This window comes from Phyllobates terribilis, unplaced genomic scaffold (assembly GCF_046119375.1).
Source record: "Phyllobates terribilis strain yellow unplaced genomic scaffold, ASM4611937v1 Scaffold_9__5_contigs__length_417890890, whole genome shotgun sequence".
Taxonomy (NCBI): Eukaryota; Metazoa; Chordata; class Amphibia; order Anura; family Dendrobatidae; genus Phyllobates; species Phyllobates terribilis.
This window is the reverse complement of record NW_027362769.1, coordinates 393,385,013-393,396,437: the sequence shown is the minus strand read 5'-3', so window position 1 is coordinate 393,396,437 and position 11,425 is coordinate 393,385,013. Positions and strand designations below refer to the sequence as shown.

The window sequence follows — 11,425 nt, the reverse complement described above, 5'->3', positions numbered from 1 at the left end:
TTATTACACACCACATTAATATTAAAAAAGTATAAAAAACAAACAAAAAACACACGGATAAATGCCTCTCCCCCCCCCAAAAAAAAGACAGCAACAGAGCAGCATTAACAAACGCGTCTTTACAAAACTAAGCCAATTACCACATGCATTTTTTTTTTTTTAACACGTGGATTTTTCTGAGCTGAAAAATCCACATAAATCAGTGTGAATAAAATGCATCAAAAACCTTGTGGAAAACATATAAAAAACTGCACCGAAAAAAAAAAAAATACACGTGTTTTTTTGGGAACTGTTTTTAGGTGTGGAGATTTTATTTTCAGCCTGAAAAAAAACCCTGAAAATAACGTAACGTTCAGATCACAAAGTTGCCGGACAGACACCGCCTTCGCTATTGCAAATTGTCACCATGGCGGTCCCCGTGCGCTCAGGGGGGCTCCGTGGGGTCTCGCCCCCTCTATTAAGATATTTTTCACCTGCTCCAATAATAAGGGCCCCGACCCTAAAACCGCAGGTGTAAACGCGGCTTTACCAGGAGCATTAACCCCTTCATTGCAACATGTCGTAATAATAAACCCTGCAGGGATGATGAGTGCTCCACCCCGGACACATGACAGGTGGAGCAGAGGAGCGGCTGCTGCGGACTGCCCTCCCTCCTCTCCCTTCCTTATTTCTGTTTCCTCCTTCGATCTGCTGTGCTGGGAGCACTGGGAAGGTAACTGGGAAATGTTGGGGGGTCTCGCCTGTCCCTGTGCGGCCACCAGAGTGCACAGATGGGGGGGGTGCGCAGGACTTCCTGGAAATGTAAAGAAGACCGGGGGAGGGGAACGTCCTGCAGAAGAAGTGGCGGTGTGGGCTCTGCGGCGCAGATAGAGTGTGCTTCGGTGCAGCCGTCCGTCCGTCCGCCCGCCCGTCCGTCCAGGAGGGGGGGACGTTGGGATTTTACTTTTTTGCTTTCACTTCCTAATCACGTAGATTAATAAAGCGGCGAATACGGAGGTTATATTTTATGTTAGTGGACGATGGCGAAAACGCGATGATGTCATAGACCAGGCCACGCCCCCCCGGGCAGAATATGAAGGTCACACGATGGCGGCTTCTGCCGCAGGACATGGGCGAGTTATAATATCCGGTTTATTATGGTATCGCTAATCATGGCGTCTTCTCAACCCCCCCCAGTTGTGGCCGGCCTGAGAATGACTGAAGAGTCCATCATCCGTATCCCACCGTATCACTACATCCATGTACTGGACCAGAACAGCAACATCTCCCGCGTGGAGACCGGACCCAAAACCTACATCCGGCAGGACAATGAGAGGTGAGACCCTCGCGGGCCGGGGATCTGGGGGGCGTATGAATTTAAAGGGGTCTCTCCAGTCACAGCTGATCTGCTCGTCGCTGATACGGGGGCCCCTCCTGGGCGGCCGGAGCTTCCGCCATTGCTCTTTGGCGCCCTCTGCTGACTCACGCGGGTTGTCTATGTCCTGCAGGGTTCTCTTCCACCCGGTCCGCATGGTGATGGTGCCGCCGCGTCACTACTGTGTGATCCAGAACCCGGTGCTGCGGGACGCCGGGAGCAGCGTTCAGTTCGATGACGTAGGACAGGCCAAGCTGCGACATGGAGACCGAGAGATCCGGCTGGCCCAGGATCCGTTCCCGCTGTACCCGGGGGAGCAGCAGCAGCTGGTGCGTGAATCTATATTTACTGCTGAATAGCCAATCAGAAATGAGCCCGCCCCCCTGACTCTTCCTGTTTGCAAAGAGTCAGGCAGCAGGAAAGTCACGTGACTCATTAACCACTGTGGCCACCAATTAGAATACACAGACTTAATCGATTAACTCTTTCCTCTTGGGCACAGGTCATCACCCCGCTGACCGTGGTCCTCGCCAACACCGCCCTGCACCTGAAGGCTCTGCTGGACTTTGAGGATGACAATGAGAAGTTTGTGGCCGGTGACGAGTGGCTCTTCGAGGGTCCAGGTAGGATCTGATGTAGATGAGCAGTGTCTGTGCGCCTCTAATATGGGGGCACTGAGATGTGACATGTCACCCCATGTAGGCACCTACATCCCCCGGAAGGAGGTGGAAGTGGTACAGACCATCCAAGCAACAGTGATCCGGCACAATCAGGCCATCCGCCTGCGGGCGCGCAAAGAGTGCCAGGACCGCGAGGACCGTGCTAGAGTCACTGGTGAGCCTACATATGAGGGGTCAGTGACCCGGGGGTCAGTCTGTATACCACGGGTGTATGTTCCAGGGGTCAGTCTCCATGTGACGGGTGTCAGTCTCCGTGTGACGGGTGGGTGCTCCATGGGTCGGTCTTTGTAAAACGGGTCTGTGCTTCGGGGATCGATCTGCATACGATGGGTCTGTGCTCCGGGGATCGATCTGCGTACGACGGGTCTGTGCTCCGGGGATCGGTCTGCGTACGACGGGTCTGTGCTCCGGGGATCGGTCTGCGTACGACGGGTCTGTGCTCCGGGGATCGGTCTGCGTACGACGGGTCTGTGCTCCGGGGATCGGTCTGCGTACGACGGGTCTGTGCTCCGGGGATCGATCTGCGTACGACGGGTCTGTGCTCCGGGGATCGATCTGCGTACGACGGGTCTGTGCTCCGGGGATCGGTCTGCGTACGAAGGGTCTGTGCTCCGGGGATCGATCTGCGTACGACGGGTCTGTGCTCTGGGGATCGATCTGCGTACGACGGGTCTGTGCTCTGGGGATCGATCTGCGTACGACGGGTCTGTGCTCTGGGGATCGATCTGCGTACGACGGGTCTGTGCTCCGGGGATCGGTCTGCGTACGACGGGTCTGTGCTCCGGGGATCGGTCTGCGTACGACGGGTCTGTGCTCCGGGGAACGGACTGCGTACGACGGGTCTGTGCTCCGGGGATCGGTCTGCGTACGACGGGTCTGTGCTCCGGGGATCGATCTGCGTACGACGGGTCTGTGCTCCGGGGATCGATCTGCGTACGACGGGTCTGTGCTCCGGGGATCGGTCTGCGTACGACGGGTCTGTGCTCCGGGGATCGGTCTGCGTACGACGGGTCTGTGCTCCGTGGATCGATCTGCGTATGACGGGTCTGTGCTCTGTCTGTATATAATGGGTCGGTCTACATACGATGTGTCACCAGTCAGTGTGCTTGCCTCGGTCGGCTTCTCCGGTCAGTGTGCTTGCCTCGGTCGGCGTCTCCGGTCAGTGTGCTTGCCTCGGTCGGCTTCTCCGGTCAGTGTGCTGGCCTCGGTCGGCGTCTCCGGTCAGTGTGCTGGCCTCGGTCGGCGTCTCCGGTCAGTGTGCTGGCCTCGGTCGGCGTCTCCGGTCAGTGTGCTGGCCTCGGTCGGCGTCTCCGGTCAGTGTGCTGGCCTCGGTCGGCGTCTCCGGTCAGTGTGCTGGCCTCGGTCGGCGTCACCGGTCTCGCTCTTCTTTGCTCCTTGTAGGGGAGGAATGGCTGGTGAAGAAGGTCGGAGCGTATCTTCCAGGTGTATATGAAGAGGTCGTGGATGTTGTAGACGCTTTTGTCCTGACAGACAAGGTAAAGCACAACACCGTTCTGTCTGCATCCAATCTAAATTGTCAGAGCTGCAGTGTAAATCATGGAGGAGGGACACAGCAGGAGCCTTGGCCTCTGGTTACTGGTTGTTCTGGTACAACACTTTCCACGATGGTGTTGCTTTCTAAAGCTTCACCGTGAAAGACCCAGAGTGGACTCTGCATTGGGCCCCTGTATTTCCCGGGCCCCGTAGCGCTGACTTTTATGGGCTCTGTTGAGTAAGTGTAAAAGTCTTTATGTCGCTGTGACCGGTGTGTACCCAGGTCGGGGGTGCCAGGCCTCGCCCTTCCACCTACACAGTAGATATGTGACCTCGGCTACAATAAGAGAACACCTGCCGCATGTGTGAGAGGGCGGCTTTCCACAATCTACCTGACACTGTGCACTCCCTGTTTGCAGAGTTTCCTGTTTTATCATCAGGGGGAAAGTTCTTAAAGTGGCAGAACCCCGAGGACCAATGATTATTTTCCTTCTAGAAAGCTCTGCACATCCGAGCCACCAAGACATTCAACGATGAGAAGCGGAATCTGCGGAGAACCGGAGAGGAATGGCTGGTCACCATGGAGGACACGGAGGCCTACATCCCCAACGTGTACGAGGAGGTGGTGGGAGTCGTGGACATCACCACCCTCAACAGCCGGCAGTATTGTGTCATCCTGGACCCGGTGGGCGCCGACGGCAAACCGCAACTCGGACAGAAGAAAGTTGTGAAGGTAACAAGGAAATGGTTAATATTCCCACAGTGATGACGGAAAACCAGCGCATCCAACATGTATGATGAGCAGACCAAGTGGTATACAATATGGCCTAGCGGCGTCCCTGCTCCTCTGCCGCGCGGCCTAGCGGCGTCCCTGCTCCTCTGCCTCGCGGCCTAGCGGCGTCCCTGCTCCTCTGCCGCGCGGCCTAGCGGCGCCCCTGCTCCTCTGCCGCGCGGCCTAGCGGCGCCCCTGCTCCTCTGCCGCGCGGCCTAGCGGCGCCCCTGCTCCTCTGCCGCGCGGCCTAGCGGCGCCCCTGCTCCTCTGCCGCGCGGCCTAGCGGCACCCCTGCTCCTCTGCCGCGCGGCCTAGCGGCGCCCCTGCTCCTCTGCCGCGCGGCCTAGCGGCGCCCCTGCTCCTCTGCCGCGCGGCCTAGCGGCGCCCCTGCTCCTCTGCCGCGCGGCCTAGCGGCGCCCCTGCTCCTCTGCCGCGCGGCCTAGCGGCGCCCCTGCTCCTCTGCCGCGCGGCCTAGCGGCGCCCCTGCTCCTCTGCCGCGCGGCCTAGCTGAGCCTCTGTTCTCCTGTGCAGGGAGAGAAGTCCTTCTTCTTGCAGCCTGGAGAAGACCTGGAGTCAGGAATCCAAGATGTCTACATCCTGTCTGAGGAGGAGGGTCTGGTCCTGAGAGCTTTGCAGGTCCTGGAGGAAAAGGATGAGGTGGGTATGAACCGTGGAGGCGACCCCCGGACTCTTCATCTTCCTCTCTTCCATAACTCAACTGCTTGTCTCTGTTGCCAGGATGGGAACGATGTAGAGCGAAAACCTGGAGATCGCTGGATGATCAGGGGACCCCTGGAGTACGTCCCCCCAGTGGAGGTGGAGGTTGTGGTGCGGAGACAGTCCATCCCCCTGGATGAGAATGAAGGGATTTATGTTCGAGACATCAAAACAGGGAAGGTCAGTATGACTATCACCACCATCATCCCATCAGCAGCACATGGAGATCTAGCCTCGCGGCTGGGGACACGTGGGCGGCCGCGCTCCATCTGTGTCCTCATCAGTCATCACTGTGGTCAGGAATAGATCATGGATGTCGCTCTTTGAAATCCTAGACGAGCCGCACCCCAAATCCTGGTCGTCCTCATTATCCCCATCATGGCGGTCACCAGGTGTAACCCTTTCCTCACGACACGCCTGTGCCTTACACTATGCACTACAGATGACTCCACCTGCGCTCTTGCCTCCACCAGGTGCGGGCGGTCGTCGGGCACACCTACATGCTGACACATGACGAGGAGCAGTGGGAGAAGGAGCTTCCTCCCAATGTGGAGACCCTCCTGGCCTCTGGTAAGGACCCCGTGGCGGACAGATCCAACCGTGGGGCCAGAACACAGGAGGCGCAACCCCGAGACAAGACCAAAGTGGTCACTTACCGAGTGCCGCATAATGCTGCCGTTCAAGTGTATGACTACCGGGAGAAGAAGGCCAGGTGAGCCGTCCACAACTTCTCTGCCTCCCGCCCATGATAATCATTTTACGGCCTAAAGGGATGAGTGATGAGTTTTGGCTGCGACATTGCGACTGTGAGTTAATATTTGCTCACATCCTGTGACATGCTGCGTAAGCCTCATGCCTGGCCTGGGTCTTACATCTCACACCTATCCTGGGCCTCTCGCTCCTCTCTCCCGGGCCCGGCCTCTCGCTCCTCTCTCCCGGGCCCGGCCTCTCGCTCCTCTCTCCCGGGCCCGGCCTCTCGCTCCTCTCTCCCGGGCCCGGCCTCTCGCTCCTCTCTCCCGGGCCCGGCCTCTCGCTCCCGGGCCCGGCCTCTCGCTCCTCTCTCCCGGGCCCGGCCTCTCGCTCCTCTCTCCCGGGCCCGGCCTCTCGCTCCCGGGCCCGGCCTCTCGCTCCTCTCTCCCGGGCCCGGCCTCTCGCTCCTCTCTCCCGGGCCCGGCCTCTCGCTCCTCTCTCCCGGGCCCGGCCTCTCGCTCCTCTCTCCCGGGCCCGGCCTCTCGCTCCTCTCTCCGGGGCCCGGCCTCTCGCTCCTCTCTCCCGGGCCCGGCCTCGCGCTCCTCTCTCCCGGGCCCGGCCTCGCGCTTCTCTCTCCCGGGCCCGGCCTCGCGCTTCTCTCTCCCGGGCCCGGCCTCGCGCTCCTCTCTCCCGGGCCCGGCCTCGCGCTCCTCTCTCCCGTTCCCGGCCTCGCGCTCCTCTCTCCCGTTCCCGGCCTCGCGCTCCTCTCTCCCGTTCCCGGCCTCGCGCTCCTCTCTCCCGTTCCCGGCCTCGCGCTCCCGTTCCCGGCCTCGCGCTCCTCTCTCCCGTTCCCGGCCTCGCGCTCCTCTCTCCCGTTCCCGGCCTCGCGCTCCTCTCTCCCGGGCCCGGCCTCGCGCTCCTCTCTCCCGGGCCCGGCCTCGCGCTCCTCTCTCCCGGGCCCGGCCTCGCGCTCCTCTCTCCCGGGCCCGGCCTCGCGCTCCTCTCTCCCGGGCCCGGCCTCGCGCTCCTCTCTCCCGGGCCCGGCCTCGCGCTCCTCTCTCCCGGGCCCGGCCTCGCGCTCCTCTCTCCCGGGCCCGGCCTCGCGCTTCTCTCTCCCGGGCCTTGCATGCTTCCACACTGTCCTGCAGAAGGCATCATATTATCTACTCTGTTATAATGAGGACGTTGGGGGTGATCTCATACTCTTGCTGGGGTTTGTATTTATCCCTCTCACTCTGTCTTGCAGGGTTGTGTTTGGCCCTGAGCTGGTGATCCTGGGACCCGATGAACAGTTCACAGTCCTCAGTCTCTCCGGAGGAACCCCGAAACGCTCCAACGTCATTAAGGCCATCTGCCTTCTCCTGGGGCCGGACTTCTGCACCGACCTCATCAATATCGAGACGGCGGATCACGCGCGGCTCCAGATCCAGCTGTCGTACAACTGGTGAGTGTGAGGTCAGAGGTCGCTGAGGTCGGGGTGTACGGAGTTGTTATTTATGCGCTCCCCCTTTATATCCTTCTACACTTTCCTGGGTAATGGGCGATGTTTAGTCACTGTTTCCCGTCTTTGTGTTTGGATCTACTCATCGGTGAAATATTTGGGGAATCTCTTGTTCCTCCTTCTTTGGTTGGTGAGGAAACTCTTGTAAATGAGTCATGAGATGAGATGGAGTAAATTCTTAAAGGAACCAGTCATCAGGAAGGATCTCGCCCCCTAATGACCCGGAATTAGAGGACACAACTGCACCAAACACCGTCACGGAGATTGATTAGGACTTGCCCCTTCCCCTGTGATCCCTGACAGCCAATCAGCAGAACCGAGATGGGTCACATGCCTACAGACTAGTCTCTAAAGAGTCAGGTGGGAGGAGCTAGGTCCCTGAAGGCGCTGATCTCGGTGTTCTCCGTCTCTCGCAGGCATTTCGAGATAAAGGATAAGACCGATCCGCTGGAGGCGTCAACCATTTTCAGCGTCCCGGACTTCGTGGGTGACGCCTGTAAAGCCATCGCCTCCCGGATCAGAGGAGCCGTGGCCTCGGTGCAGTTTGACGACTTCCACAAGGTGAGACATAAGGGGCCACGACTGCCATTTCTAGGGGCCCCAATGATGTTGTGCCGCCATGTTGGCCGACTGCGTTCTTCTCCTCTCGCACCCAGAACTCCAACCGCATCATCTGCTCGGCCGTCTTTGGTTTCGACGACTCGGTGAAGATCCGAAGCTCCTTCAAGTTCCCGCAGAACAACCTGGTGATCACCAGCGTGGACATCCAATCGGTGGAGCCCGTGGACCAGCGCACCCGGGACGCCCTGCAGAAGAGCGTGCAGCTAGCCATCGAGATCACCACCAACTCCCAGGAGGCGACGGCCAGGTGACCCCCCGCGGACCCCAATACTTTCCTCTATTTCGATTCCTCTCTGTTTCCAAGATCTCTTTTCCTCCATATTCGTGCATTGTCACGTTACTGTTCATGGGGGGGGATTATCCAGACTGGATTCAATTGTATCAAAGTCTCAGCTGTGAGAAGTATAAGGGATTTTACAAGATTGTTTATATTCACTTGCAGTAAGCAGAGCTCTTAAATCATTGGAGAAAGCGCAACACCCCCCCCCCCATTAAGATAAATGAGAACAGACACAAAAGGGTTAACAGAGAGGGTTGTCAGTACTGAGACATTCCTGAGCCTGCAGTGCTGCCCGGTGGTGATAGTGGGTACTGCACCCAGCAGTTATTTGGGATATTAACCCCTTTTTTTGCTGTCGCACTGCAGACACGAGGCTGAAAGACTGGAGCAAGAGGCGAAGGGCCGTCTGGAGAGGCAGCGGATCACTGACCAGGCGGAAGCGGAGAGGGCGCGCAAGGAGCTGCTGGAGCTGGAGGCCCTGAGGTACGAGAGGAGGGAGGCCCTGGGTATGGGGGTCCTGGGATGAGCCCCCTAATGGTGAATAGAAGGTTTTATGTCTGTGGTCGGGATGCCCCTTTAACCCCGTGTTCTCCATCATCAGCACCGTCGTAGAGAGCACTGGAGCCGCAAAAGCCGAAGCGCAGTCCAAAGCGGAGGCCGCAAAGATCGAGGGCGAGGGAGCGGTGCTGCAGGCCAAGCTGCGAGCGGAGGCCCTGGCCATAGAGACGGTGGGTAGTGCTGAGCTGGGGCGGTGCTGGCGGGTTCCTCATGGGTGTGGCTATCTCCTGAGCGCCCTCTTTCTGCCATGTCCAGGACGCGGAGCTGCAGCGGCTGCGCCAGGCTCGCAGCGAGGAGCTGAAGTATCTGCAGGAGAAGAACAAGCTGGAGGTGGAGAAGGAGCAGGAGCTGTCCGACATCGCCATCAAGAAGTTCCGGGGAATGACGGAGGCCATCGGCGCGGGCACCCTGCGGGACATCGCGCTGGCCGGGCCGGAGCTGCAGGTGGGTGCCCCCGTCCTCGCCCCGCACTGCGCCCGCAGCTACCGCGCCTGCAGTCTGACCATTAACCCTTTGTTCTCCCAGGTGAAGCTGCTGCAGGGTCTGGGCATCCAGTCGACGCTGATCACAGACGGCTCCACTCCCATCAACCTCTTCAGCACCGCGACCGGACTCCTGGGGCTCCCCGGCATCGGACCCCAAAAGAAAGATGGCGAGAAGTGAAGGAAACCCCCAACCCAGCTCAGTCATGTGACAAACCCTGGTCTCTGCCCCCTCCTACCTATCCCACCCCTGTTCATGCTATGTGTCCTGCTGGCCTGGGCTCTCCAGCACTGTTATGTACTGTGCTGCTCCTCCGCGGTAGTTGCTCTCCAGCACTGGTATGTACTGTGATGCTCCTCCGCGGTAGTTGCTCTCCAGCACTGTTATGTACTGTGCTGCTCCTCCGCGGTAGTTGCTCTCCAGCACTGTTATGTACTGTGCTGCTCCTCCGCGGTAGTTGCTCTCCAGCACTGGTATGTAGTGTTCTGCTCCTCCGCGGTAGTTGCTCTCCAGCACTGGTATGTAGTGCGCTGCTTCTCCGCGGTAGTTGCTCTCCAGCACTGGTATGTAGTGTGCTGCTCCTCCGCGGTAGTTGCTCTCCAGCACTGGTATGTAGTGCGCTGCTTCTCCGCGGTAGTTGCTCTCCAGCACTGGTATGTAGTGTGCTGCTCCTCCGCGGTAGTTGCTCTCCAGCACTGGTATGTAGTGCGCTGCTCCTCCGCGGTAGTTGCTCTCCAGCACTGTTATGTACTGTGCTGCTCCTCCGCGGTAGTTGCTCTCCAGCACTGTTATGTACTGTGCTGCTCCTCCGCGGTAGTTGCTCTCCAGCACTGGTATGTACTGTGCTGCTCCTCCGCGGTAGTTGCTCTCCAGCACTGTTATGTACCAGCCTGTGTCCTTACTCCACTCCATCCCTCCTTGCACTGTTGCAATCACTGTTCAGATCCTGCACGATGTTCTCAGGTTCTGACTTGTGCCTTAAGCCCGCTGTGGGGCAGAAATCACTAATAAACCTAGAAACAAACTTATCAGTGTGGTGTCATGTGTGTGGTGCGTCCTGGGGGCAGGGAGTCCTGTGTGTGGGGGCGAGGCGTCCTGTGTGGGGGGCGGGGCGTCCTGTGTGTGGGGTGCGTCCTGGAGGCGGAGCATCCTGTGTGTGGGGTGCGTCCTGGAGGCGGAGCGTCCTGTGTGTGGGGTGCGTCCTGGAGGCGGAGCGTCCTGTGTGTGGGGTGCGTCCTGGAGGCGGAGCGTCCTGTGTGGGGGGGCTGTGCGTCCTGTGTGTGGTGCGTCCTGGAGGCGGAGCGTCCTGTGTGTGGGGGTGAGGCGTCCTGTGTGTGGTGCGTCCTGTGTGGGGGGGGCATCCTAGGGGCGGGGCATCCTGTGTGTGGGGGTGGGGCATCCTGGGGCGGGGCGTCCTGTGTGTGGTGCGTCCTGGGGGCGGAGCATCCTGTGTGTGGTGCGTCCTGGAGGCGGAGCGTCCTGTGTGTGGTGCGTCCTGGAGGCGGAGCGTCCTGTGTGTGGTGCGTCCTGGAGGCGGGGCGTCCTGTGTGTGGTGCGTCCTGGGGGCGGAGCATCCTGTGTGTGGTGCGTCCTGGGGGCGGAGCGTCCTGTGTGTGGTGCGTCCTGGAGGCGGGGCGTCCTGTGTGTGGTGCGTCCTGGGGGCGGAGCATCCTGTGTGTGGTGCGTCCTGGGGGCAGAGCGTCCTGTGTGTGGTGCGTCCTGGGGGCAGAGCGTCCTGTGTGTGGTGCGTCCTGGGGGCAGAGCGTCCTGTGTGTGGTGCGTCCTGGGGGCAGAGCGTCCTGTGTGTGGTGCGTCCTGGAGGCGGAGCGTCCTGTGTGTGGTGCGTCCTGGAGGCGGGGCATCCTGTGTGGGGGCAGGGCATCCTGGAGGCGGAGCGTCTTGTGTGTGTGGGTGAGGTGTCCTGGGGGTGAGGCATCCTGGGGGCGGGGTGTCCTGTGTGTGGTGCATCCTGGAGGCGGGGCATCCTGTGTGTGGGGGCAGGGCATTCTGGAGGCGGGGCATCCTGGAGGCGGAGCGTCTTGTGTGTGTGGGTTAGGCGTTCTGTGGGTGAGGCGTCCTAGGGGCGGGGCATCCTGTGTGTGGGGGTGAGGCATCCTGGGGGCGGGGCGTCCTGTGTGTGGTGCGTCCTGTATGTGGTGTGTCCTGGGGGCGGGGCATCCTGTGTGCGGGGGCAGGACATCCTGGAGGCGGGGCATCCTTTGTGTAAGTAATGGCACCTGGAATTGGGCTGTCCTTTCCATCCAATAGCTAAAAA

The 11,425-nt window shown here is 59.9% G+C and overlaps 1 protein-coding gene across 2 annotated transcripts; it reads left to right on the top strand.

Annotated features, from left to right (window-relative positions):
* Nucleotides 1-557: 557 nt before the first annotated feature.
* On the top strand, nucleotides 558-10,172 carry MVP (major vault protein). 2 transcript variants are annotated; one of them, XM_073648773.1, is made up of 17 exons: nucleotides 558-712; nucleotides 1,177-1,315; nucleotides 1,488-1,683; nucleotides 1,857-1,977; nucleotides 2,057-2,188; nucleotides 3,436-3,530; nucleotides 4,025-4,261; nucleotides 4,832-4,957; nucleotides 5,039-5,197; nucleotides 5,491-5,729; nucleotides 6,954-7,151; nucleotides 7,625-7,769; nucleotides 7,865-8,076; nucleotides 8,476-8,592; nucleotides 8,711-8,837; nucleotides 8,923-9,111; nucleotides 9,193-10,172. In XM_073648773.1, exons 1-17 carry the CDS (start codon nucleotides 583-585, stop codon nucleotides 9,328-9,330), a joined length of 2,700 nt encoding a protein of 899 aa, XP_073504874.1. In that variant the 5' UTR covers nucleotides 558-582; the 3' UTR covers nucleotides 9,331-10,172. The 2 variants fall into 2 exon arrangements, with proteins under 2 accessions (XP_073504874.1, XP_073504873.1); XM_073648772.1 differs by having other exon boundaries at nucleotides 4,832-5,197.
* Nucleotides 10,173-11,425: the final 1,253 nt, after the last annotated feature.

Excerpts from the sequence above, each read along its gene's own strand:
- MVP (XM_073648772.1), top strand. The coding sequence starts at position 583 with ATGATGAGTGCTCCACCCCGGACACATGACAGGTGGAGCAGAGGAGCG. Across the intron at positions 5,730-6,953 it reads TACCGGGAGAAGAAGGCCAG|GGTTGTGTTTGGCCCTGAGC; the intron begins GTGAGCCGTCCA and ends TCTGTCTTGCAG. Across the intron at positions 9,112-9,192 it reads TGGCCGGGCCGGAGCTGCAG|GTGAAGCTGCTGCAGGGTCT; the intron begins GTGGGTGCCCCC and ends TTGTTCTCCCAG.